The sequence below is a fragment of the Elgaria multicarinata genome, chromosome 17 (genome assembly GCF_023053635.1).
Source record: "Elgaria multicarinata webbii isolate HBS135686 ecotype San Diego chromosome 17, rElgMul1.1.pri, whole genome shotgun sequence".
Lineage (NCBI taxonomy): Eukaryota > Metazoa > Chordata > Lepidosauria > Squamata > Anguidae > Elgaria > Elgaria multicarinata.
The window spans coordinates 29,494,851-29,518,179 of NC_086187.1; the positions used below are offsets into that span (position 1 = coordinate 29,494,851).

General features: G+C 52.9%; 1 protein-coding gene across 3 annotated transcripts; it reads left to right on the top strand.

The window, feature by feature from the left end:
- The first annotated feature begins 158 nt into the window (after nt 1-158).
- Nucleotides 159-15,872, top strand: PARN (poly(A)-specific ribonuclease). Of its 3 annotated transcripts, none has more exons than XM_063143198.1 (24): nt 159-273; nt 1,698-1,775; nt 2,195-2,274; nt 3,483-3,550; nt 3,642-3,723; nt 4,426-4,486; nt 4,841-5,006; nt 5,609-5,674; nt 5,795-5,833; nt 6,636-6,678; nt 7,363-7,443; nt 7,971-8,027; nt 8,593-8,670; nt 9,130-9,173; nt 9,863-9,905; nt 10,746-10,821; nt 11,451-11,561; nt 11,645-11,714; nt 12,431-12,486; nt 13,032-13,118; nt 13,708-13,782; nt 13,887-14,079; nt 14,586-14,779; nt 15,039-15,872. In XM_063143198.1, the coding sequence occupies exons 1-24, from the start codon at nt 255-257 to the stop codon at nt 15,092-15,094; spliced, it is 1,923 nt and encodes a 640-aa protein (XP_062999268.1). In that variant the 5' UTR covers nt 159-254; the 3' UTR covers nt 15,095-15,872. The 3 variants fall into 3 exon arrangements, with proteins under 3 accessions (XP_062999268.1, XP_062999269.1, XP_062999270.1); XM_063143199.1 differs by having other exon boundaries at nt 15,042-15,872; XM_063143200.1 differs by lacking the exons at nt 159-273; nt 1,698-1,775; nt 2,195-2,274; ... (1 more) ...; nt 3,642-3,723; nt 4,426-4,486 and adding an exon at nt 4,524-4,699.
- Nucleotides 15,873-23,329: the final 7,457 nt, after the last annotated feature.

The following is a 23,329-nucleotide window of genomic DNA, read 5'->3' on the forward strand; positions in this document are numbered from 1 at the left end:
AGAGAGCGCTACAGCGCATGAGCCAGACCGCTCGCGCATGCTCAGCTGCGCTCCCCTTCTCAGCCGGCAAGCCCCGCCCTGCGAGTCACGTGGGCCGTGACGCGCTCGGCGCCGCGCACACTGAGGGGGGGCGCGCGCTCAGAGCCGGGGGTTTGTTTCCGGAAGTGCTCGCGCCGCGGCCTGGCCTGAGCCCACCCAGGCAGCCGCCGCCGCCGCCGCCAGCGGAAGACCCGGGCAGCCGCCCGGCTCCGACGATGGAGATAACGAGGAGCAGTGAGTGCGAGCGACGAGAGCGCCTCTGAGCATGTGCCGAGTGCTCCCCCCCGCCCCCTCCTTGCTGCAGCTCCTTCCCTCCCCTCTGTAAGCACTGCAGGTGGGCAGGAGCCCCCTTGCTTCTCCCTGACGGGGCGCGGGGAGTGCGCAGATCCTGCCCTTCCTGCTGCCCCTCAAGCTGTTTCTGCCCCCCCCCGCGCCTGACGCCTCCTCCCCCCCCCATACACACACAAGACAGGCACTAGCCAGTGGCCCTCCCGAGGCATATGCCCGTGGCCAGCTGCGTGGCTCATCGGCCTTGCGGGCAGGTTGTGGCGGCCTCTCTTTGTCCGGCCAGGGACCGGCTTTGCACATGCTGCTCGGAGGATCCCACATGCGCTATTGCCTGTGTTAACGCGTGTTAGTGGGCACGAAAGATGGGGTGTAAAATATTATTTTAGAAAGACGTGTGCAAGGCTGAAATATGTGTTCAATGTACTTGTATTAGGGTGGTGGTGGTGTGTGGGTGTCTGTGTGTCCCCTCTTTTAATTGCGTAATGGCCATGCAGGAAACTGGATTTTGCAAGCTCTTTATAACCTTCCTGCATCTTTTTGTGTCACGGATGAACAAGTGACCCACCATTTTTTCAATGTGGTATCTTTGGAAAGATACCTTAAAAAAACACCAACCCTTCTTAGACTTCTCCTCCCTGCACAGAAGTGCCTGGTCCACTATTAAAAGGGGCATCATAATTTCCTTACCAGATTCCCCCACCCTCGGTGACCATCTGTGACACCTTCTGGTAAAATGTACATGATCTGAAGGAAGCCTTGTCAGTTAAACCAGGGTGCCTCTCTGCCCCCTCCCCCATCAAAAGGTCAGGAATGCACACTGGGTGCGTATAGTTTTTTCTACAACCACCACCACCACCTGAGGTTCTCCTTCCTCCCCCCTCCCCCCATTGGTGTCACCAGAGCCTGGTAAGGTTTGTTGGGAGAGGCCTGTCTGTGCAACTGACAAGGATTTTTTCTCACCGTGTCAGTTTCACTAGAGGCCAACAGTGGAGGGATGGTGAAGGAAATGGTCCTGGGGCAGATGGGGGCAGGTAATGCAAAAGGAGCGGCCGATACCCTGTCAGACTGTCACCGGGCACATTCTGAAGGGACAACATTGGAGTGTATTCATAGAGCATCTAGTGAAGGCGGTGTGTGTGTTTCCACACCTTCGGGGATGCGAGTGTTGGTGTGTGGCAAAAACATAATTTGTGAATAGTGGTAAAATGTATTAACTTGAAATGGAGCAGAGTCTTGAGTGATCATTAAGGAGCTTGGAAATAAATGCGTGTTTATTCCTTGGTTGAATTATGGAGCCTTGTGTTTCTTGACTACTTTTGATTTTTTACATGACCTTGGGGTGATCTGATTCTCTCTCTTTCCCCCCACAGATTTTAAGGATAATCTCAACAAAGTTTATGAAGCTATTGAAGATGCAGACTTTCTGGCTATAGATGGAGAATTTTCAGGTACAGCAGGGCTAACTGTCTATTTTGTGGAATTCTTTGTTGTAATTGGATGAAAAGGATCTGAATCTGCAACTTCTCATGGGTCACTTTTCTGAAAAGTTGAAATTTCATTGGCTGTGGCCAGCTAAAGCCAGTCATGGAAAGCTCCCCTTCATTTGGGGCAACCTCTTTTTAAGAAATCTGTTCAGTCTCCTCCATGCCAGAGAAAAATAAAACCTGCCGTTACACGTTTAGCAGGGGGGAAAAGGAGGGGTGTGTTGATCTCTTAAAAACACTCCCCCCCCCCAAAAAAAAATCATGTCTCAGGACATTTTTGTAAGACTTTTGTATAGGATTAGTAATCCCAGGCCCCCACCCCTTTTTGCCTTGCTTGTTAATTTCAGGAGGTTTGTTTAAAAAAAGTGTTTTATGATTATTAGGAATTAGCGATGGACCATCCGTTAGTGCGTTAACCAATGGCTTTGACACACCTGAAGAAAGGTATCAGAAGCTTAAAAAGGTAAAACACAACAACCCAGCCCCTTACATTCTTTCATTACAGGGTTCATTTTTAAAACGTTTTGTTCCTGGAGGTGTGGCATGTGTACTTTAGATTAATCTGTAATGCTCAGCACAATACAAATAAGCAGATAGGCTTTAGGTTGTGACCCTTTACGGAAGCCTCCGCCAACCGGGCGCCCTTCGGATGGAAGGAAATATTTATAAACAATGAAATTTGATGTTGCAGAAATTATACAGTTGACTTTTTGTAGTTCTCATTTTGTCATAAGAGCTGCTTTTGTTAGGTCAGATAAAAGGGGTTGTCTACGCTGTCAATTTATCTGTGGCAAAGCCAAGCGCATCAGTGACATTGGAAGAAGTTTCTTTTATAATAAGGCTAGTTGTGTACACTTCCTTTCATTTTCACCTTATTCACATATTTATATTCCATCCTTCAGTGTAAGATTTTTTTTCAGGGTGACTTGCAAAATATTATAATGCTTATAATATTATAATGCTAAAAAACACAAATAAACCAACAAGATAAAAAAACCCAATTTAAATTAATTAAGTCTTTATAATCTTTCACATTAGCGAGTTCTATAGGTTAAGGTTGTGAGGAAAATACATGTGTGCATTTTGGGTTTCCACATTCTTTCTTATATTGGAAAATAATAGTGCAAAACTATGCATGTTTACTTGGAAGTAAGCCCCATTGAATTCAATGGGGTTACTCCCAGGTACATGTTTATAAGACTGCAGCCAAAGGGTGTAATCCTCTGCATATTTAGACGAAAAAAGTCCTACAGATCCCAGTATTGGAAGGTGTACGTTTTCTTTCTAAAGGCACAAGGGATTGCACCCTAAATGTATTAAGCAGTTTCTTATCCCCTTTTTCATATCATTCAGGATCTTATAATATCTGTGTGGTCCATTTGTCTTTGTTCTGTTAGAAACATCCTTTGTTTTGGTCACTTGTAACGTGGCCCTCGTAGGAGGGTCTTGCATCAATCCAGTGTTCTATATTTAGTTGATAGAAGCTCTCAGTTGTTTCCCGCGCGTCCCCTCTGAACTTGCCAGATATCGGTGGCACCTGGGAAATGGGTTTAGTAGTGGAACCTACAACTTAAACTTAGCTCTCTGCTTTCCTGGGAGTCCTGTGGCTGCTCAGAACAAGGAAACGGGTTACTGAGACTGTTTCTTGTGTCTTTTCAACCCCCCCTGCAGCATTCCATGGATTTCTTGCTGTTCCAGTTTGGCCTTTGCACTTTTAAATATGATCAGGCAGAATCTAAGTATGTTGTTCCTTTGGTTTATTGGTACTTTTAAAGCTAGGTGCATTCATAGTGATCCATACATTGACTTGCAACTCTTTACATTTCCTAGATACGTTATGAAATCATTTAATTTCTACATCTTCCCCAAACCTTTCAATAGAACATCCCCAGATGTCAAGTTTGTCTGTCAGGTTAGTAAGAAAATCAGTTCATATGGGTGGGTTCCCCCCCCTCTTAAGATTGTTTCTCCAAGGGCAGGAGGAGAATCCAACACAATGCTTTCCACTGTAAGATTAATCTAAAACCCAGTCCCCAATTACTAGCAGGGGAGTTTTTCTCTATGCCTGTTAAAGTAGTTCTCAAGACTAATAAGCTTAACATGATTTGATTTATTCAACCAACCAACTAATCTTGTATTGTGATCTCTAGCATGCAGGCTCAGGATAGTTAACATCTTGTTAAGAACATGTTTTATGACAAATGTTTGCTTAACCAGCCACAAAATGACCGCTCAGAGAATGGGGCCTAAATTGAAATATGCTCAGGCTAAGGCTTTGATGAACATCCCAGCAAAAGTTGCGCAAATGCGCAGCGACTGCTCGGAAGAGCAGGGCTTCTCTGGGTGCCCTCAGGCGGTGGACTTGGTTGGTGCCTGTTGTTGGGAGGGGATCCTTGTCCTATCAGAGGGAAGCAGGCGTCCCTCGGGCCCCTGGGGTCCCTTAGCATTTTACAGGTAGCGGCCACCACCTTCAGTTGTGCCTGGAAGACTGTATTTATTTTACGGGTAAAAGGTACTTAGTATTGTTGGGTGTAACTTTCTTAGCAGTTCACTTTTATTAGACTCAGGTAATGTCTGCAAACCATCATATGGCTATTTCCTGTTTTTCTTCCAGAGTTCAAGTATAGACTTTTTAGCAAACCAGGGATTTGATTTTAATAAAGTTTTTCGCAATGGTAAGCTTCATTTTTCAACGTCTCTTAAGATAGATTCCCCTAACCCTGGTGTTTCCGCAGCTATAGCTTTCACCTCCTCATCGCTGCATAATCTGAATCACGGTGCATTTTTTGAGGATGTTGCCCAGAACACAAAGTGCTTCCAGCCCCCCTGGAATTTGGAGATGCAGGAATTGCAACTTCTTTAAGCATCTCTGGCCATGCTGACTGGGGGTGAGACGAGTCCAACGCACCTGCATGGCACCAGGTTGGGGAAGGGGTGACCAATAATGGGCCGCCTGTCCTGGAGTTATGATCATCAGCCGATTCCCCATCCTTCCCCCCTTGGCCACAAAATCTTCTTCTCTTTTTAAGGGATCCCTTATTTAAATCAAGAAGAGGAAAGGCAGCTACGGGAGCAATATGATGAGAAGCGTTCTCAAGCCAATGGGGTGGGAGCCTTGTCCTACGTGTCTCCCAATGCCACAAAGTGTCCCGTGACTATTCCAAAGGACCAGAAGAAGTTCATTGAGAAAGTGGTGTAAGTGGAAACACGGTGCCTTGCATATTCTCTGCTTTGAAATGCATTCGGAACACGGATGCTCACGGTTTCGCTGCCTTTCTGAATTCGCGCCCCTTTCAGGGGGTGGGGCGAACGCACTTAAGCCAGGAGACCCCTTCCCTCTTCTCCAGTGTCGAGTCCGCTTTTATGGATCTGGTTCTGTGGGATTCTGAGACCAATCCAGGGAGGATCCGCAGCTCAGGGGAGAGGGCGCTTGCTTCCCACACACCCCGATTTCAGCCCCTTGTGTCTCCAATAAAACAGAGTTTGGTTGGCGCAGTGGAGGTGGCCTTTGGCCGAGCCCTTTGGACAGCTGCTCCTCCCAGTCGAAGCAGACCATTCTGGACCGCAAGAACCAGTGGTCTGGCTCTGCATAAGGCAGGTTGATGCCGGCACCTCCAGGCAGACCGTGTAGCTGTGGTGCTCAGGGTCTGTGTTGACAGGAGCAGTTGATCTTCTGGTTGTAAGAGGCTTTCTCTGCTAAACGGTTTCAGGTGTTTGTTTGTGGGGAAAAGAAACGGCTTGACCTTCCCTTTCTCTCTCTCCCTCCCTCCCTCTCTCCCTCTCTCTCTCTCTTTCAGAGAAAGGATAGAAGACCTCTTGCAGAATGAAGGAAGCACAAATCTGGAGCTGGAGCCATGTACAAGGTTAGTTCACCTGAAATGCAAGCGCTGTGGCAGGCGAGGGCGAAGGCAGCGGAGGTAAAGTGGGGGGTGGGGGGCGACTCTTCTTCGGGCACTTTAGTAACGTCCTCTTTTTCCCTTCAGATTTCAGAGGAAACTAATCTATCAGACGTTGAGCTGGAAGTAAGTATTGTGTCGCGTTGCTGCTGCTGTGCAGAGAGAGGCGTCGGAATGTCTCTGTTTTCTCAAGAGGTGGGGGGCCCCTCTGGAGATGGCGCAGTTGGAAGGAACGGCTCCAGGGGCTTAGCTGCTGGGCGCAGACCCCCACATCGCAGTGGGCAAACGGTGCTGAGAGCAAACACCTCTGGGCTTGGTCACTGACGGTTAGCGGAAGAGGCAGCCGGCGGCTCCGGCTGCATTTCTGAGTAAGGCTTCTTACGTGCAGGTTTCCACGTGCATCCGTTCGTCCCTTGTTGAGCGCAGCATTGTGATGTTGCGCATGAGAGAAAGACCCTTTGCCATGTCTAAAGCCACTGGCAGGGGCGTTCCTTTTGCCGTGCGGACGCAGCTTTTCTGTGGAGCATTTTTGCTCCCTTTGTCCAGCGTGGAAGAATCAAGTGATGGCTGTGGATGTTGTGACCCTTCTCTGAAAGATCAGCCTTGAGTTGCAGCATGGATTCAAAGCCTTCTCAGTGAATGTGTATCTCGGGGAGAGCTGTATTTGCTATCCGCGTTGTGCATAGTGCTTTCCCCAGGGAGGAGGCTGAGGATGGAGGCCTGCTCGCCCGCTCCATCTTGCAGCACGCTCTCTGCCTGGCTGTGGCGGCTCTGGTTTTCCTACCAGGATGCCTGCGCACAATTCCCAAAATCAATACTGACGTGGCACATTCTTCAGTAGCTTCTCCCATTCAATGTATGTTTACACAAAATTGAACTCTGAAATATCATTCAGTTGTTAATCTTTGTTTTTCACTCTTTGCCGTAGGTATCCAAAAGGCATCCATGTTGAAACTCTGGAAACAGAGAAGGTAGCTAGTCAAGCATTTCAAAAGCTTTTCATTCTATGCAGAGTCTGACTTGGTGAGATTCTGCGGCCTTCAGGCCTTGACTGAGAAAGTTCCTCTGTGCTTTTGAGTGTGTGTGGGGGGGGGGACCCTTGGTTGGTGTTATTATTAGCGCTATTATTTCCATATCCCATCTTTCCCCCCTCTTGCAAGGGACTCAAAGCAGCTTCCTCCGTCCTCCTCTTCCTCTCCATTTTATCCTCACAACAACAACCCTGTGAGGTAGGCTGGGCAGGGAGTCCATGGCGGGCCCAAAGTCACCCCGTGAGCTGCGTGGATGAGTGGGGGCTGGGATCCCGTCTTCCCAGCCCAGCATTCTAACCACTGCACCACACTCACTCTACAGAAATGAAGCCTCAGCATTACTTCTTTTCTTGTTGCTTGGTGTGGTGTGTTGCACTGATTTGTGCGTGTGTGTGTGTGTGTTAAATGTCCCTTTGGACAAGCAGCATAGATGACTGTATTACAGTAGTGAGACCAGTAAAAACATTAGCCCCAAAATCCCACTTGATGCAAAGCTGCAGCCAATAATATTGATTATTTCTCTGCAAGAATTTGACATGATACGGACTGATAGCCGAATAAACCACATGACCTTTCTGCTCCACCTTGCATATTTGTGCGATAACACACGTTTCTCTTAATTAGAAGGAACGATATATTATCATTAGCAAGGTGAATGAAGAAGAGCGCAAAAGGAGGGAGCAGCAGAAACAGGTGAAAGAGCAGGTACGTGGGCTGCGGCTCCTCTTTCTCCCCAAAGGGATTTGCCTTGTATGGAGGTGTGGGGAGGGGGAGCAGGCTGGGGGTGCGGGTGGGGGGAGCTGGGGGAGGGGAGCTGGGTGTGGGGAGGGGGAGCAGGCTGGGGGTGCGGGTGGGGGGAGCTGGGGGTGTGTGGGGGGAGCTGTGGGAGAATCACAAGCTCAAAACCACCCTGGGCTGCATGGAACTAGTCATTTCCAGAAGGGCAGCTATGTTGCCTGTTGCAGCAAAGCCAGGCGAAAGGTCTTTCTCCTGGTGAGTTGGACAGTGTCTCTGAAAGCTTATGCTGGAACAACTTTGTTCGTCTTTAAGGTGCGAAGACTCTTTGTTGTGAAAACTAGCCCTCGAGTCTTTCTTGGAGTCTTCCGTGCCAGAAACATGCACGAGCCAGAAACCTTTGTTAAACTGTTGTCATTTGCCTGAAGAACTTATGTTATTGGATGGATTAAAAATCAAATAAACAGTTTTGCTCAGACTGGAATCTTCACTTGCAGGAGGAACTTGAGGACGCGGTGGGGTTTTCCAGAGTCGTTCACGCCCTTGCTAGCTCCGTAAGTTCGTTGCCTTCCGGCGCGCATGTGTGCAAAGGAAAGGCCAGCGCTGGGGTCTTTCAAGTTCCCGGAATTCTGTCTGGTAGTTTCGTATCATTTTACTCATTTCAATATTTGCAGACTGCCTTGAACTATTGATAGAAGGGAGTATATGCATGTTTTAAATAGATCAAATCAGTGTTGTTTCTTCGGGGTAAAATCCGACATAAGTCCTACTTAGAGTAGAACTACTGAAGTTTTATACCTGCACTTTAACTCTCTGTATTGCTGCTAAGGTTTTATTCTGGTTATATTTCAGGTTTAAGCTTTTATCTGTTGTATTGTGTTACGCTATACTTGTGGTGTTAATTTTTGTGAGCTGCCCAGAGAGCTTTGGCTGTGCAGCAGTGTAGCAACGTAACGAATAAATAAGTTAGTCATGACTAGCTTGTCCCATTCCTTTCAATGGGCCTACTCTACATACAGCGTACGTGGGGTGTTCCTTCCTTCTGTAACGTGGTGCTGCCGCCTCCTCCGTCTGCCTGCTTAACCCTTGCCTCTTTTGCTTTGGGACGGTTCCCCGCAGGGCAAGCTTGTGGTGGGGCACAACATGCTGCTGGACGTCATGCACACCCTCCACCAGTTCTACTGCGCTCTCCCGGAGGTAAGCGGCCTCCTCCGGCGCCACCAGCCCTTCTGGCTCAGTTCTTCCCTTCAGCGTGGGGCCTCGCCCCATCCACTGAGCCTCCCAGGCACTCAAGCAGGGTTTTGGTCCCTTCATGGGGAATCGCCGTCCGTGGCCAAGGCGCAGCAGAGAAAAGCCTCTCTGCCCACTTTCACCACCCTGTCCATCATCCTCTTCGAGACCCCCACCCCCCCACCCACCCCTAGCCTGTTTCAGACAGAACCCAGGACTGTGCACAGGGTTTTCCAAGTGTGGGTTGCACCGTTAGGGGCATATATGATATCGGCCTTTTCGATTCCTTTCCTCATGACATCTAGGGTGGCATTTGCCAAACATTAGGTGCCAATGCGCTCCTTGAGCAGTTTAGTCAGCAGCTATTACTTTGGTCTGTTCACATTATCCCTCGCATGTCAATAATCTGCGTACTTTAAATTTTAGGATCTCAACGAATTTAAGGAACTCACGTCGTGTGTCTTCCCAAGGTAGGACTGTCTCACTTTCACCATGCACTGAGTGTCTGTGGCCCTAGTTTTGGCCATTGCTACCAACCTGGGATGTTTCCCTCGTCGTGTCTGGCGTGGGGGCTTCCGGGATCTCTCGGGGCCTGTGGGGGCTTTCCTCTCCCTTGACGTCTGTTGCAGAGCTGGGGCTCGAGAGTCCCTTCTGGGTGACCGTTGAGTGCACATGGGCAACCAGATGCAGCCCTCGATGTCTCCCTGCAGCCCACCGCTGCCCTAGCCCCCACCACCTACATTCACCCTCACCTCCACCCCCCCCAGGAGCCAAAGCTTTCTGGGCACTGTCCCTCTCTGCATCCCCTGAGGGCTTCAGACAGATGCTGTGCCACCCTAGCCTGCCGTTCTCTGCGGCTTCTCCCTCAAGCATCTTGAGAAACGGCCGAGCACAGCAGCAAAAGGCACCGCCTTCCCCGCCTGGGGTCCTCCAGATGTGTTGGGCTGCCTCCATGGCCGTCATCTCTAGCTGGCCGGGCCAATGTCAACAGAGCAGTTGAAGGAATTTGGGTGGGGGCTGCCTAACGCTAGAGGGCCAGATTCTGCCCCCGCAGCCAACTTCCCGAGCCTGTGTAGCATAATCCCAGAGAATACGGCCTTGGCAGCGGTGTCTAAAAACGGAGCGGCTTTATCCTTACTGTGAACACTTTCATTTGCAGGTTGCTGGACACGAAATTGATGGCAAGCACTCAGCCCTTCAAGGTAACGGCTGGCCTGCCCTTCCCGATGGCCACGTCTGGGGTGTGGAGGGTAGAGAGCTTTAGGCTGCGGAATTATTGAGGAGAAGCAAACAGCTCAGCAAATACACCTTGGAGCAGGGCCTTGTATGTGGTAGTAATGCCGAGTGAAATGGCGATGCGCTTCTGCTCACTAAGAAGATACGTTAACTGCTGCAAAGCACTTTATGAAGCACCAACGGGGCGATGCACCTATTGTACGAAATTGTTCTTTTTTTCTGGAGTTGATGCGTCCAGAATCCCAAGAGCTGCGTAAAACAGTCTGGTGATCTCATTTAAGCAGACTGGTATCTGCCTTCTGGCTTCAGAACTCTCAAGGCTTCAAGATCTGTTTTTTGTTTCTTGAAATATTTCTTAACGGCTGGGATCCGAAAGCCTCTGCATAGGAACGCAGGGAGCTCCTCCTCCTCCTCCTGAGTCAGACCCCAGGTCCCTCGAGCCTGGTATAGTCAGCACTGACTGGCAGCAGCCGTGGCTCTGGAGGGTTCCGGGCAGGATCCTTTCCTGGCCCTGCCTGGAGAAGCTGGGGGCCGCGACCACATTGAGCTGTGGCCTCCTCCCTTCGCCACTAGGTCTATGTTTCTAAGGGGACGCTGGTCTTCCTCACACAGGGGACTTCGAAAAGGCTTTTAAGGTGGAGCATGGGACACGCGTGAGTGGCACGATGCCATGGGAGGGGGCATCCAGGCACTGGGTCAGTGGTTTCCCATTTCTGTGGGTTTCCAGCCTTCTCAGTCCCCAGCAGCTGGGCTGTGCCTTCCTGGGGCGTCAGTGGCTGACCGCTCCTGTTCTCGTTTGCTTCCAGGAAATCATTAACAACACCTCCCTGGCAGAGCTGGAGAAGCGTCTGAAGGAGATGCCCTTCAGCCCTCCAAAAGTCGGTAATGAAGCAAAGGTCCCGTTGCCTGTCCAGTCCTGATTGCAGGGCTGAGGCCGGAAGGTGGAAGAGGGTCTCTTCACGTCTGCGGGTGTTAGCAGCACCCTGGCATTGAAGAGATGCTGCATGTGTGGACGTGGGAGGAAGCAAGGGACAGAGCCGAGTTGTGTGGTGTTTTTTTAAAATATATATATATAGTCTGGCTTTTATGTTTCTGTTAAGGGGGTGGAGGGTGGGGAGTCTGAACCATCTTCTATTTATTTGGGGCCTCCTATGGCGTACAAAACCGGGGCTAGGACCACTCCAATACCTGTTGCTGAAGAGCTTTTCTGCCATTTCATGACATGCAAAGACCCTGATGCATTTTTCTTTACAACTTTAAAGCGTTCAGATTTCCATAGAAATAAACACGTGCTCACGGGGAGCACAGCCTTGGATCTGTTTTAGATGTCTATGTGTCTGGAGCCAGCAAAACGACCGTGCCATAGGCTTGAAGAGCAAGAGCGGGATGGGACGGGACAGGACGGGACGGGCCCAGCCCTTCAAAGGCATCTCCGTCTCCCTGTATGGCCCAGACGTCTTTCCTCCGGTCAGAGTGACCTCGAGTGAAAGACGCAATTTCTTCTCTCCCAGGAAGTGCTGAGGGCTTCCCAAGTTACAATACAGCTTCTGAGCAGCTTCACGAAGCCGGGTATGACGCCTACATCACAGGCCTGTGCTTCATCTCCATGGCGAATTTCCTAGGTATGTTGCCGTCTTCTGGGGCGCGTCCTGCCGCAGCCTTTACCAGCTGTGCGTGGTTTTTTAAACTGTCTTCTGTTCTCTAGGCTCGTATCTCAGCCCTCCAAAAACTCACGTCTCTGCCAGATCAAAGCTCATTGAACCATTTTTCAACAAGTAAGTAGCCTCTTTTTGAGAAACCGTGCCAGGATGCCGTGGCGAAGCATTGCTTTCCGGCGGGCACCTGGCTTCCATCCCTGAGCGCTCCTCTTTTTCAGACTGCACCACGGGGTGGGGGGTGGGAACGGTGTTGGGATGGAACGTGGGAGAATGAGTTGGGCGTCCCACTCGAGCGCAGAGGGCGCCTGTTGGGACTTGGGGGCGGGGAGCAGCCCTGGGGGAAATTCTGTGTGTCGGGGGCTGGCTGTGGTTTGCTCTGCATCGGTGTTTATTGTGGTTTAGATCTTTGGCCCCTGGAGCCGTCCTAAAATGGGTGTGATCCGAGCTTTCTTGCCTCCACTTTGCCATGCGGTGCAGCCCTTCCCGCCCTGGATGCACGGTTGAGGTCGCGGTGGTTCAGTTTCTGAAAGGCTGATGGCATCTGTGGCCGCCGCCGTCTTGAGCGGGGAGGGGGTCAGGGTGCTGCTTGGCCTTGCATCCTGTGCTTTCCCTAAACCGTTAATGATGATTTTACATACTTTGGTTAACAAATTACTCACAGGAATTATTCTCAGGGGTTCAGACTGCATCATTGTGGGAGAGTGCTGCAGCTCAAGCACTTGGAGCTGAAGGGATTCCTCAGCAGTGCTGCGTAGTCATCCCTCGCTCACTCTCCTGCTTTCAGAGAGCCAGTTGGCCCAAGTATGCAAGTGACTCTCTCCCTTTCACTTCAGATTATTCCTGATGAGGGTGATGGACATTCCGTATCTCAACCTGGAAGGGCCGGACCGTAAGTGTTTACCTTTCCAGTGTATGGGCCTGGTGTTTCGCTCCTTTTGCCCAGCACTCGTGAGCCAGTGTTTGGAGCCACCTACGTGGAACGATTCCAGCTGTTCTGTGGGAAGCGTGGAAGGCGGAAGTGAAATGTGTGGAGGAAATAAATGACAAAAATACACACACACCCCGAGACAATTTGTGCACCTAAACCAGCCTTCCCTTACCCAGTGCCCTCCTGGTGGGTTGACTACAGCCCCCATCGCCCCCAGCCAGCATGTTGTTTGGGCACTGTAGTCCAAGGCAACTGGAAGGTGACCGAAAGCTGGCATAAATGATTGATGGGCATAACTGGCCAATTGGATTAACCGGTTTCGTCAGACCGCAGGGGAAGACGTGGCTTCTGCCTTGGCTGCCCGGTGCAGGCTTTGCCCGGATGCTTTACCGGGGCTTGGGAGCGCTTTGGCTTTCCCGCAGCAGGAACAGCAGGGGGTTTACTAATAAATAAATAAATAAATAAAGTCCAAAGCTGATCACTACTTTTCTCCCTGGACTTTGCAGTGCAGCCAAAGCGCGATCATGTTCTTTACGTTACATTTCCCAAAGAGTGGAAGACGAGTGACCTTTACCAGCTTTTCAGTGCTTTTGGTGAGTAGCCAAGAGAAGTCATGGTGCGCTGTAGAGTGGCAGCCCTCTGGGGATCATGCCCTTCCTACATTCTGAGCAGCACACATCACCGGTGGCTATGAGCTGAGTGTTGTGAAAGAGGGGTTAGATTTAGCTCAGGAGAGGAGGGTTGGGAGAAATCGCAAAGGGGGGGGGAGATTGACACGCCGGGGGGGGCGTCCCTCCCTCCCTCCAGGTGTCAGTGGTGGCTTCATCCAGTCTAAGTAGGCATTGAGCTTCTTGACGTTTCTCTGGGTTTGTACCCCCCGGGCAGCACAGCGGTGTCGGAGCCTGCTCCAGGCCCTTGCGTGTGGGAGAGGACGTTGGCACGGACATGTCCTGGCTATACTTGCCCTAGAGCTGGGGGGAGGGGTTGTTTCTCCGCCCGCTAGGAGCCAGAGGACATCTCTTCTGGACTGCAGGACAGTGGCTTTCTCCTGAGGGGGACACAGCTGGGCTGCCACTCTCGTTCTCTCCCCGTTCTGCCTTTTCCCAAGGTAGGCCACTGCGTAGCACTCTGACAAATCTGTGAGGGCTGAACTTTACTCTCCCACCCCCACTCCCACCCCAGGTAACATCCAGGTGTCTTGGGTCGACGATACGTCAGCATTTGTGTCACTTAGCCAACCAGAGCAAGTACAGATCGGTAAGCCTGCTTCATGGGAGCTTTTCCTCTTGTCCACCGTTTGGGGCGGTTTGTGCCCATGTCCGCTTGTTTCTGAACGATTGGCTGCTTTTTTCTTGCTGTAGCTGTTAACACCAGCCGGTATGCTGAAAGCTACCGAATCCAGACGTATGCAGAGTATGTGGAGAAGAAGCATGAAGAGAAGCGTCAGGCGAAGAGGAAATGGACGGAAGACAGTTGGAAGGAGATGGAGGGAAAGCGGCTGAAAACACAGGCCGCACCATACATGCTCCAAAGCCGGTACTACAGCGTCAGTAGGTGAGTTGCTCTTTGCAGTGCTGGCTTAAAAGGCAGGTTTAGAAACAGATCACGTTGTTTGTGAATGTCAAAAGCCTTCAGGTGTCCCTGTACAAAAGTTATGCACTGCATAAACAAATGGCGTACAACATCAGGTAAACGATATAAATGCAAACCAGGTAGGTTGCCCTAAACACGCAGCCACAAAGCTATCCTTAAAATCCAGGTTGTAAGACAAGGGGGTCGCCCGCCCCATCGTGTTGGCCGTGTGAGCGAGGGATCTGGGTCTGCAGGTCCAGCCTGCGCCACTCACCGTGGAGGAATTGCGTTCTCCCTGGGCACAGAGACGCCGCAGGGCGCTGACAGCGTCTGCCTTGGAGACCTGGAGCAGTGTAGGAGAGACTCCCACCGCCTGTTTTTGAAACATAAGCGAAGCTTCCTGTGAAACGCGTACCTAAACCAGTTCTTGCAAGGATCCCGTCTGGGCCAAGCGCCGTGTGTCCCTCTAACCCTTCTCCGCCCTCCAGCTTCACAGCAAGCAGCACCGTGGCGAAGAGGAGCATGAGCCCCATCCAGGAGGAGAGCGGCTGCGATGATGTCGAGGAGAGCAGAGTCCAAGAGGCGGCGCTGGATCCAGCCGACTCCGTGATGGAATCCATAGAAGAAGGGAAGAAAAGAGCCAAGAAGTTCAAGGCGGCCAAAAGGGAACAAGCTACAGCAGGTCAGTGGGGGCGATGCCCGGGCTGCTGCCCAGGCTGGGCTGAGTCTGCGGAGCCCAGGATCCATCCCTTCCCCGCCCCAATTCACCCTCGATCGCAAGACTCCTTTGAAGGCAGGGCAGCAGCCCTGGCATCCTGGGCCGGCTCGTGGCCTGATCCCGAATGCTTCCAAAGCAACGTGGCATCCTGGGCACCTCACTGACGTGGCCTGGTTCTTTCTTCTTGGGTGGCTTTTGAACCACATTGCTCTGCTTCTTCCAGGAGAAGACCTCAAGGCCGCTCCCACCGGGCTCTTTGAAGTCCCAGACACGTGGTAGCCACCCACCACAGCAGGCCCTGAATCCAGGGAAGTTGCCGCGCGTGTCAGCTTCACAAGCCGTGCTTTCGTTAAATAAAGTGGGGTTTATAAATGAAAAAGCAGGATGTTTCTTGGAGACCAGTTTAATTTTTTAAACTGTCTATTGAGCAATCGTCGTCACCGTTTTCACACGTGTGTGTGTACACATCAGTTTTGTTGATTATGTGAAATTCTTTTGCTGTCATAATGTTAGATCAAAAAGCAAGGCCTGAGTGTTTGGTCCTGATCCCCCCCGTGTATGGCATGCAGCCCGTGAAGTTTTGCACGCAGAGCCTGCGCATGGCCCACATCGCTCTGCCGATGGGACCAGTTGCTCTGCGGGATTGTCTTGTGTCCGGATTTTCACGCAATGTCCACGCTCAGTCAGCCCCTTAACGCTTTCGACCACTTGGTTCCCTACCATCCGCCAGGGTCTCTCCGCTGCCCAACTTAAACTGCCACTATCCTCCTTGTCTCCTGTATACATGTACATAGATATCCCCTAAATCTCACATTTTGTTTGGGAAGTGTGTTAAGGGTCGGGGGGGGGGGGGCTTGTCTCTTTCCTTAGCACCTTTTCCCCTTAGCTTGTGGGTCATGTTCTATATTTAAAAAGACAAACAGAAACCTGTGATGTTCATCAGCTTCCCTCAGTAAAAAAACTTGGTTTGATATTTAACATTTTTGTATCATGGAAATGAGAATGAAATATGTATTTCCATAAAGTAAAAATTAAAGATTTTTTTTCTTAGGAATCAGACTGTGTTTCTAACAGCAGCATTGATGTTCAGATGCCTTTTCTCTATCATCTCAACTAACGAGCCAACGCTGCCCCTCTCTCTCATCGCCAGCCCCCAATTGATGGCTTGTGGGTTTTGTCACCATTCTCAGGAATGCCTTGTGCCCCCACCACCACCACCACATGCCCACCCTCTTGATAGTCATATCAAGTCTAACTCGGCTGCTTGCTTTTTCCCTGCAGCTACAGAATAAACATGGGATTTGCCAGAGGAACAGCTGTTTGGGCAGCTTGTCTCCTTGCTGCAAAGGCTGCTGGTTAAGCAAAGGCCAAGGTGTCCTAGTGCAGAGCCGGGCCTCCAGGCTGGAATCCAGTCCCAGGTGTTCCCCTCCCCAGCAAGACCTGGCTCCTAACGTAAGCTGCCTCTGGCTGGCAGAGCATCCCCCAGTCTGAGGCTGTATGCCTGCAGCAAAACCCACCTCTGGGCAGAGTCGGCATCCTGCATCTCTGCCTCCGGGAGGGAAGGGCGGCATGGGCACTCTTCCATACTGCTGCCCAGAATGGAAACAGCCTTGTCGGGATCAGATTTCTGTTCTGCAGCTGAGATTGCAAAAACTGCCCCCCCCCTTGGGGGTGGGAGGGGAAAGAAGCACCCCTTTGCTGTGGTGCTCAGAGAACTAGCGAGCAGCTCGCTCCTCCGGCCTTGTAAGTCGGGGCTCATCTCCATCCGGCCATGCAATAGAAGCTGGGCAAATTCCTGAGGAGTGGGGGGGGGTGCCCTTTTACCACTTGTGTTATGAGTGGAACCTCCCTGGCCAGAGGCACTCCAGCTCTCAGCCTCAGGTGCTGGAGAGAGGCTTGGGGCATGGCATAGCATCACCCTCAGGGTTCTGCTTGAGAAGCTCCAATGAAGCAGCAGCGGGCAGCTCACTGGGCAAAAGACTGATGGGCCTTGTGGTCTCTGCCTTGGCCCAACGATCCTAGTATGTTACCTGGAAAGCATCTCTATGGAGGACAGAGGCCTGGGTGTCGCTCGTGTCGCACTTCAGATGAGACGTCTTCCTCTCCTGCAACACACACAAGCAACCTGGGGGCATAAAAGCCCATTCTAGGGGCTGAGTGTTGCCGTGCGCATGAAACGGACACCTGCATAGGTCTGGGTCTAGAGGGGCCTTGCTCCCTGCCCCACTGTCCCTCTGGAAATGCTCCCTTGCAGCATGGGGGACCTTGCTGAATGGGGGGGGGGGCTTCTGTGAGGGGAGCTTTCCCAGCAAGTCAGTGCTCACCCAGAGGCCCCTCGGCTCCCACCCCCTGATTGAGTAGGCAGGCATCTACTGAACCCGGTGTTCTCCTGGTGTGTTGCCTACAGCTCCCACCATCGACAACTAGCATGGTCATTGTAGCTGTAGTCCAACAACCCGTCTAGAGGGCACTAGGTTGGGGCAGGATGATCTAGAAGGAAGAAGCTTTAGCAATGGCAGTTAAGGGTTTGGGGCTAGAGCGCTGGAGAGACCCGAGTTCAAATCATGAAGTTGGTCCAGCCACTATCTCAGCCAAACCGGACTACCTCACAGGGCTGCTTTGAGGATAAAGGGATGGGACACCATCTAGGCTGTCCTGAGCTCCTTAGGAGAAGGGTACAATGTTCTTTAAAAGTGCAGCTTTAACATCCTCAGCCCACATTTTGGGAGCACCAGCATCAAAAGGGACCGCGCTGGTCCATCCTTCCTGAATGCTGGATTATGATTATTTTTAAAGCCCAGCTAACAGCATGTTGTTCATTGAAACACTTGGATAGTCCCTGCTTTCTCTCAGATGCCTCCTTCACATTCTCAGCTGGTGAATCGTGGTTCTCACGAAGCTTGCGCCATTTGGCACTTAGGACCTAGATTGCTTTTTCCCCAGGCTGAAAGTCCGTCTCCATGTCCACGCAGGAGGTTTTGTTGTTTACATTAAACTAGCTGCAGTCTGCTCAGGTCAACAGAAGTCATTGCACCTGAGGAGGAGGTGGTGGAGTTCCTGCTGTCCACAGACTTCCGTGTTTACAGGTCTTCCAACTTGGCACTGCTCAAAACAACACACTGGAGCAGCCTTCCCCAACCATCACCGGCTTTCACGGCTACCACTGTGTTGTTTTCCTGGCACAGATTTTGCCGCCGCCGCCTCCCCCACGCCCACTGCCACACCACCCTGCCACTGGACCTCAGGCAGGCCAAATGGCTTCTGTCTCAGGAAGGCACAGTTGCCCCCACCCCCCACCCCATGGCTCCTTCATGACTCAACTGCCTCTGCCCGAAGGCAACTTCTCTACAGAAACAAGCATCGTCCCCCAAAGAGGGAGAAGCACATCGAAAAGGGTCCCGGCTCTTCTGTGGCTTCTGCAAAAAGGCAACGGGTTTGAGCTCAAATCAAACATATATTCCCCTTTGTCCCGGCTCCAAAAACAAAGCTAATAAAATGGTTGTTGACATCTTTTAAAAGCCTTTCAACAGGAAACGGGAGTTCGGGGGCGTGATTTGCTGAAAGCCGCGTGGCAGAATCCTCAGACGTGTCTTGTGGCCACGGCTGGCCCGTCTTTTTGAGGCGTGTGCCTTATCCCAGAACAATGCAGAGACCCTGCCAGTCCAGCGCCACAGAGTTCTCCTGACAGGGCTGCTCTTCTCCTGCAGAGAAGCCTCTTTGAAGGCCACCAACGTTGACAAGGCCTCATGGATCTCAGGGGTGGGGGGGGCTCACAAGCTCCCACGCATCTGGCATTTGTGGTTTCCGCCTCACTGGCAAATTCCACCCAACAGCCGGGCTGTCCCTCCTTGGCAGAGCTTCAACCACCACCACCCCACCAAAAGGTTCAGTTACTGATTAAAAACTAGCCGATTAAAAGCCTCCCTTCCTCCGGCCAACCAGCCCCATTCATTCCATTGCTGCTCCCCAAAACTCTGATAGGCAAAGCAGGTTGTGAAAAATTAACCCCAGCGTCGTCAGCAGCGGCCTCATGCCGGGGGAGGAGAAACAGCGGGAGAGGACTTGGCTAGCAGGAAAGCCGGCCCTGGTCCCAGAGGGGAGTCGGCCCAAGCGCACAATGCCAGGGCAGGCTGGCCCCACAGGGGCACGCCGGGGCCTCAGAAAGCACCAAGGTTTGTGGCCGCCCTGTGACTGCAGAGAAAGCGATGGCGCCCGGGAGGGCCTGGTGGGATGCCGGCTGACCCACTGCACTGGCCCTACCCTGTCGGTCGCAGAGGCCACGCAGGCCGAGGAAAGTTGCAATGGCTCAGAGAAGCTGTTTCTCCTGGGGCTTTTCAGTTGAGGGGAAAAGCCAAGAATGGGTGAAGTGGGAGGGTTACACACAGCGGAGGGTTATGAAATTGAGCATCATGTGGGAAACGATGGGGTGGGGGGAGAGGCGATTTTCTCTCTGCCGTAAGGCTAGAACCTGGAGTCCTAAAAACAACTGAGTAAATTAAAAAAAGAACTCCCCCCACACACACACACATGGATGCAGAGGGCCCCTTCAGCCCCAATTCTGAAACTCTGACCAGGCTGTACCACTTGGGCAACGCTGCCCAGGCTTGGTTCCGGGTGGGGCCGCCCATGGCCCCAACGCCCCGATCCACAGTCACCTATGCACCCATTTTTCAAAGTCCCCAATCAGCCCACGGCAGGACGTGCCGCCGAGGTCTTATCGCGCCTCTGTGGCACGGAAGCGCTGCGTTCCCTTCCAGCACCAGAGCCTTTATCTCCTTGCTGCAGCGGAGGCCCAAGGCAGGGGCAGCGAGCGATCCCAGCAAGAGAACCTGGCACCCTGCCGGCACCGCTGTCTTTCATTACGTTGCTCTTTCTGCCCCACCTCAAGACCGGCCGAACTCATCAGCTGCTCCCGGAGCAGACAGCAGCGCTGTTCCTCTTGAGAAATGCAGTACGGAGCAGAGAGGCCTTTTCACGTGGGTTAATGCAAGCTAAGCCCGGTCTGAGTAGAAGGATAGTGGCACGGGATTTACGCCTTCCCTGCGCGTGATCAAACCAGATGTGACAGGCCCTTCAAAGGCTCCTGTGCCCACGTCTGGAATTCAGGGCCAACTGGCCCCTGCAGAGGAACGCAGGAAGCGATCTTAAACAGCGTCAGACTGTGGTCCATCTAGCCCAATAGCATCAACACGGAGCAGCAGCCCTGGCTCCCCGGCAGGACTACTTCCTAGTCCATCCTGGGGATGCTACCGGGAATTGAGCCTGGGACCTTCTGCCTGCAAGCCAGAGGGACGTTCTCCTGCACAGCCCCCACAGAAACATACAGGGGGCAGTACAGGAGGGGCCTCCCTTCCTGATGGAGTGCCGTCCCACCCTTCCAGGAGTCCAGCTGTTTTCTCTCCCACTTTTACCGGCATCCAAAATCCATCTCCCATGAGACGGCTGCCTGTGGCCTCTTGCGAGAGATTCTGCGAGCGCAGTCAGAAGCAGGCCAGGGTTGGGCGGCTAAAAAGCGCTGGACCTGCCGGAGCAAACGCATTAAAATCCAGACCTGCTAAGCGAGAAGCCCATGTCTCTAAGCCCGGCTCCTGAGAAAGGCATCCTCCCCGCCCCCCCCCATACACACACCAACACCCGCCAAGGGCCTCAAACCACTCCCAGAGGCCCTCGGGCAGACGGACGGAGGCCCTGACACGCTCCTGGGATTTACGACTGGCAAAAGTTGTTGCTCAACAGGTGGCCACACTTCTTGCCATTTATGCTCCTTGGCAGCATTTTGGCCGGGCTAAAAATAAGGCCGAGGTAAACACACTGGACGGGGTTTTAAGTGCTTCCGCCGCACAGCCGCACCCTCGCCGCCAGGCCCAATCCCTGAGGAGTCAGCCCAGGAACTCCGGCCACATGGAAGAATACTGCAAGAGCAACGAGGATTTTCAGGGGCATTATGGTAGGGTAGGAGAAACACATCTGCCCCCAAAAGTCCCTCATTTTCCCTGCAGTGAAGAGCCAGGTGGGGAAAGGCGGAGGAGCGCTGTGGGTGATGGGGAGGTTAGGAGCAGAGGCCCTCATTCTCAGGTTCCACGTTTTCAGCAGGGGCCCCCAACCAATGACAAGGGAAGTCCCGGCGGGCGACAGACAGGTCGGCACGCTTGAGCCAAGGCAGGCGAGCAACCGTGGGCGGCCCTCCTTTCCGGCAATAGGCAGGGCTCTCCGAGGGGACCCTGCTCTGGGCGCCATCACCGATGGCAGCGGCAGGCCAAGAGCATTCAGCTGCCATCACCGTCAAGCCCCTCCGCATAGCGCCCGGTAGGCTGGGGGCTGAAAGCAGTGGAGTCCGCTGCAGGAAAGAGCCTGTTTCTATGTTGCTGGAATAGGCAGGAACATGTAGTAGCAGTGGCGCCTTACACTCGCGTAGAGCACCCCAGGGTCCCCCTCCCACCCTTTTTTTTTAAATGCTTTAGAGCCTGCCCTGTTCCTGGGTCTCAGGGCAGGAGGAAGCAGCAGCAGCTTGCAATGTGAAGGGACAGAATTTGTGTCCTGGACGCGCCAAGCGAGAAGCAGCCAAGGTCTTTGGTGGGGTTGCATGTGGCCCCATGGAGCGGGAGTCCAGTCCTTAACCTGCCTTCCCCAAACTGGTGCCCACCAGATGCCTTGATGGGAGTTGTAGTCCAAGGCATCTGGCGGGCACCAGGTTCGGGAAGGTTCCAACCGCTTGCTCCAATGATGGGGCCCTTCTGCCTCAGCCCCTTGCTGCTTCGTCTTAAACTCTTCCCCAGTGCAGCAGAGGTCACCCGAATGTTTTGCGCACGGACAGTCCCGGATCCGGCCCTCTGAAAGGCCTCCTCCGCCTCCACCTGAGGCTGAGTCACCCTGGCGGGGGGAAGTGACATGCTTCTCGCTCACCCCCCCCAAGACCTCGGAGGAGCCGCCGTCAGCTGGAGCGAACCCCTGCTGCGGGGCGAGACGGTGGAGCCCCCCCCCCGAGTTGCGCTTTCAGGTGGTGGCACGGGTCCATCACAGCTGAGCCCGACCCTGTCGTCTAAAGGAGAAAAGGAAACAGGCTTCTCACGTAGGTTCTCTCATCCACAACGACTCAGTCACAAAACCGTGTTTCTTCCGGAGGCGATTCTCAGCAGGCCGGCTCCTGCTGACGTTCGCCTGAAGCATCCCTCCCTCTGTCCGCTGCATCCTCACCTGTTGTTCGCCAACATCCACCGGCCGACCCAGGGTAGCGCAACTTCTCACCAGCCTACTCCAGCTTTCTCTCAGCCAGGGAATCCTAAACCGGTTGGGGGGGGGGCAGGAGCTACGTCCATTCCTGTCCCCCTTCCGCCCTGCGTTCATAACACACCCACCCTGCCTGCCCCTGGCGTTCAGCACCTTGCCTCAAAATGCCTCTGTAAGGAGCGAGTGGCAAAGACATTGTCAGCGTCAAGCTGCAGGAGTCCAGTGCAAACCGCCATGCTGCCTCCTCGCCTCAGCTGAACCTTCACCTGCGTGCCGGGCATCAGTAGGCAGGACCCATGTGCCACTGTCCCCACTTATGAAACCAATACTTCAGCCTGGAGCACTTCATGATAAAACAGCACTTGGCCAGAGTTCCACGGGCTGCTGCTCCTCTCGCCAATTTATGGAGCAGGTCTCCATCTCAGTCCCCCCCCGCCCTGGGATGGCTAAAGAGGGGCCCCATGCCCCCACCTTTCAAACACTCTACTTTCAAGGAAGCCTCTGCCATGTTGCCATGCTTCCTAAACAGTGGCATGACAAGGTAATTTTAGAGCCTGGACATCACAGTCTTGGGGGGGGGGGAGGCAGGCCAGCATTTTCTCCCCCACCCCAATCCACCAACAGTCATAGTGCGCTAAGAGGTGGAGATTCTCGCAGCAACTCCATCAAAACAGAACGTGCTCTTCCGCCGTCTTTGCCAAGGTAAAACAGTCTTGCTTTGCAGACTAAGGTGACCCCCAGAAGAGGGACTTTGTGGGCCAGTTGGGTACAAGGAAAGCTCATCTCGCCCCCAAAACCCCGACTCTGGAATCACAGCCTCCAAAAGTTAACTCAATTTACAAAGCGCTCCCCAAGATGATTTTTTAGGGAAAGGCTGCCAGCCCTCCTGGCAGGCGGCAGGAGTGTGCGTCTCTTGCTTCCTCTACAGGCAGGCAGGCAGGCAGGCAGCCTGCCTGCCTGCCACCCCCTCCCCTGCCAGGCCTGCCAGCTCCCTTCCGGCGCCCGTTTCTCTCTCTGGTCCTGCAGCCTCTCTTCCTCTCCAGCTGCCTCCCAGAACGGAATGGCTCGGAGCCCTGGCCTTTCCTGGGCTCCAGCGGCCCACAGGTTCAACCAGCCCGGCTTCCTGGCTCCTCCTACCACAGTGTCTCCTACCTGCATCAGACCCTGGGGGCATCCCAAGGTGATGCCGTTGCCCACGGGCAGCTGGTCGGCCCCGGGCGAACGGAGCGCTGGGCTGGCTGGGCCCTGGGTCTGGGCCAGCATCAGGGCTCTCCTGATGTTCTTGAG

Bases quoted from the DNA above. Each gene is read 5' to 3' on its own strand.
- PARN (XM_063143198.1), top strand. The intron at 13,783-13,886 runs GTAAGCCTGCTT...TTCTTGCTGTAG, and splicing joins ACCAGAGCAAGTACAGATCG to CTGTTAACACCAGCCGGTAT. The intron at 14,780-15,038 runs GTCAGTGGGGGC...TGCTTCTTCCAG, and splicing joins AAGGGAACAAGCTACAGCAG to GAGAAGACCTCAAGGCCGCT.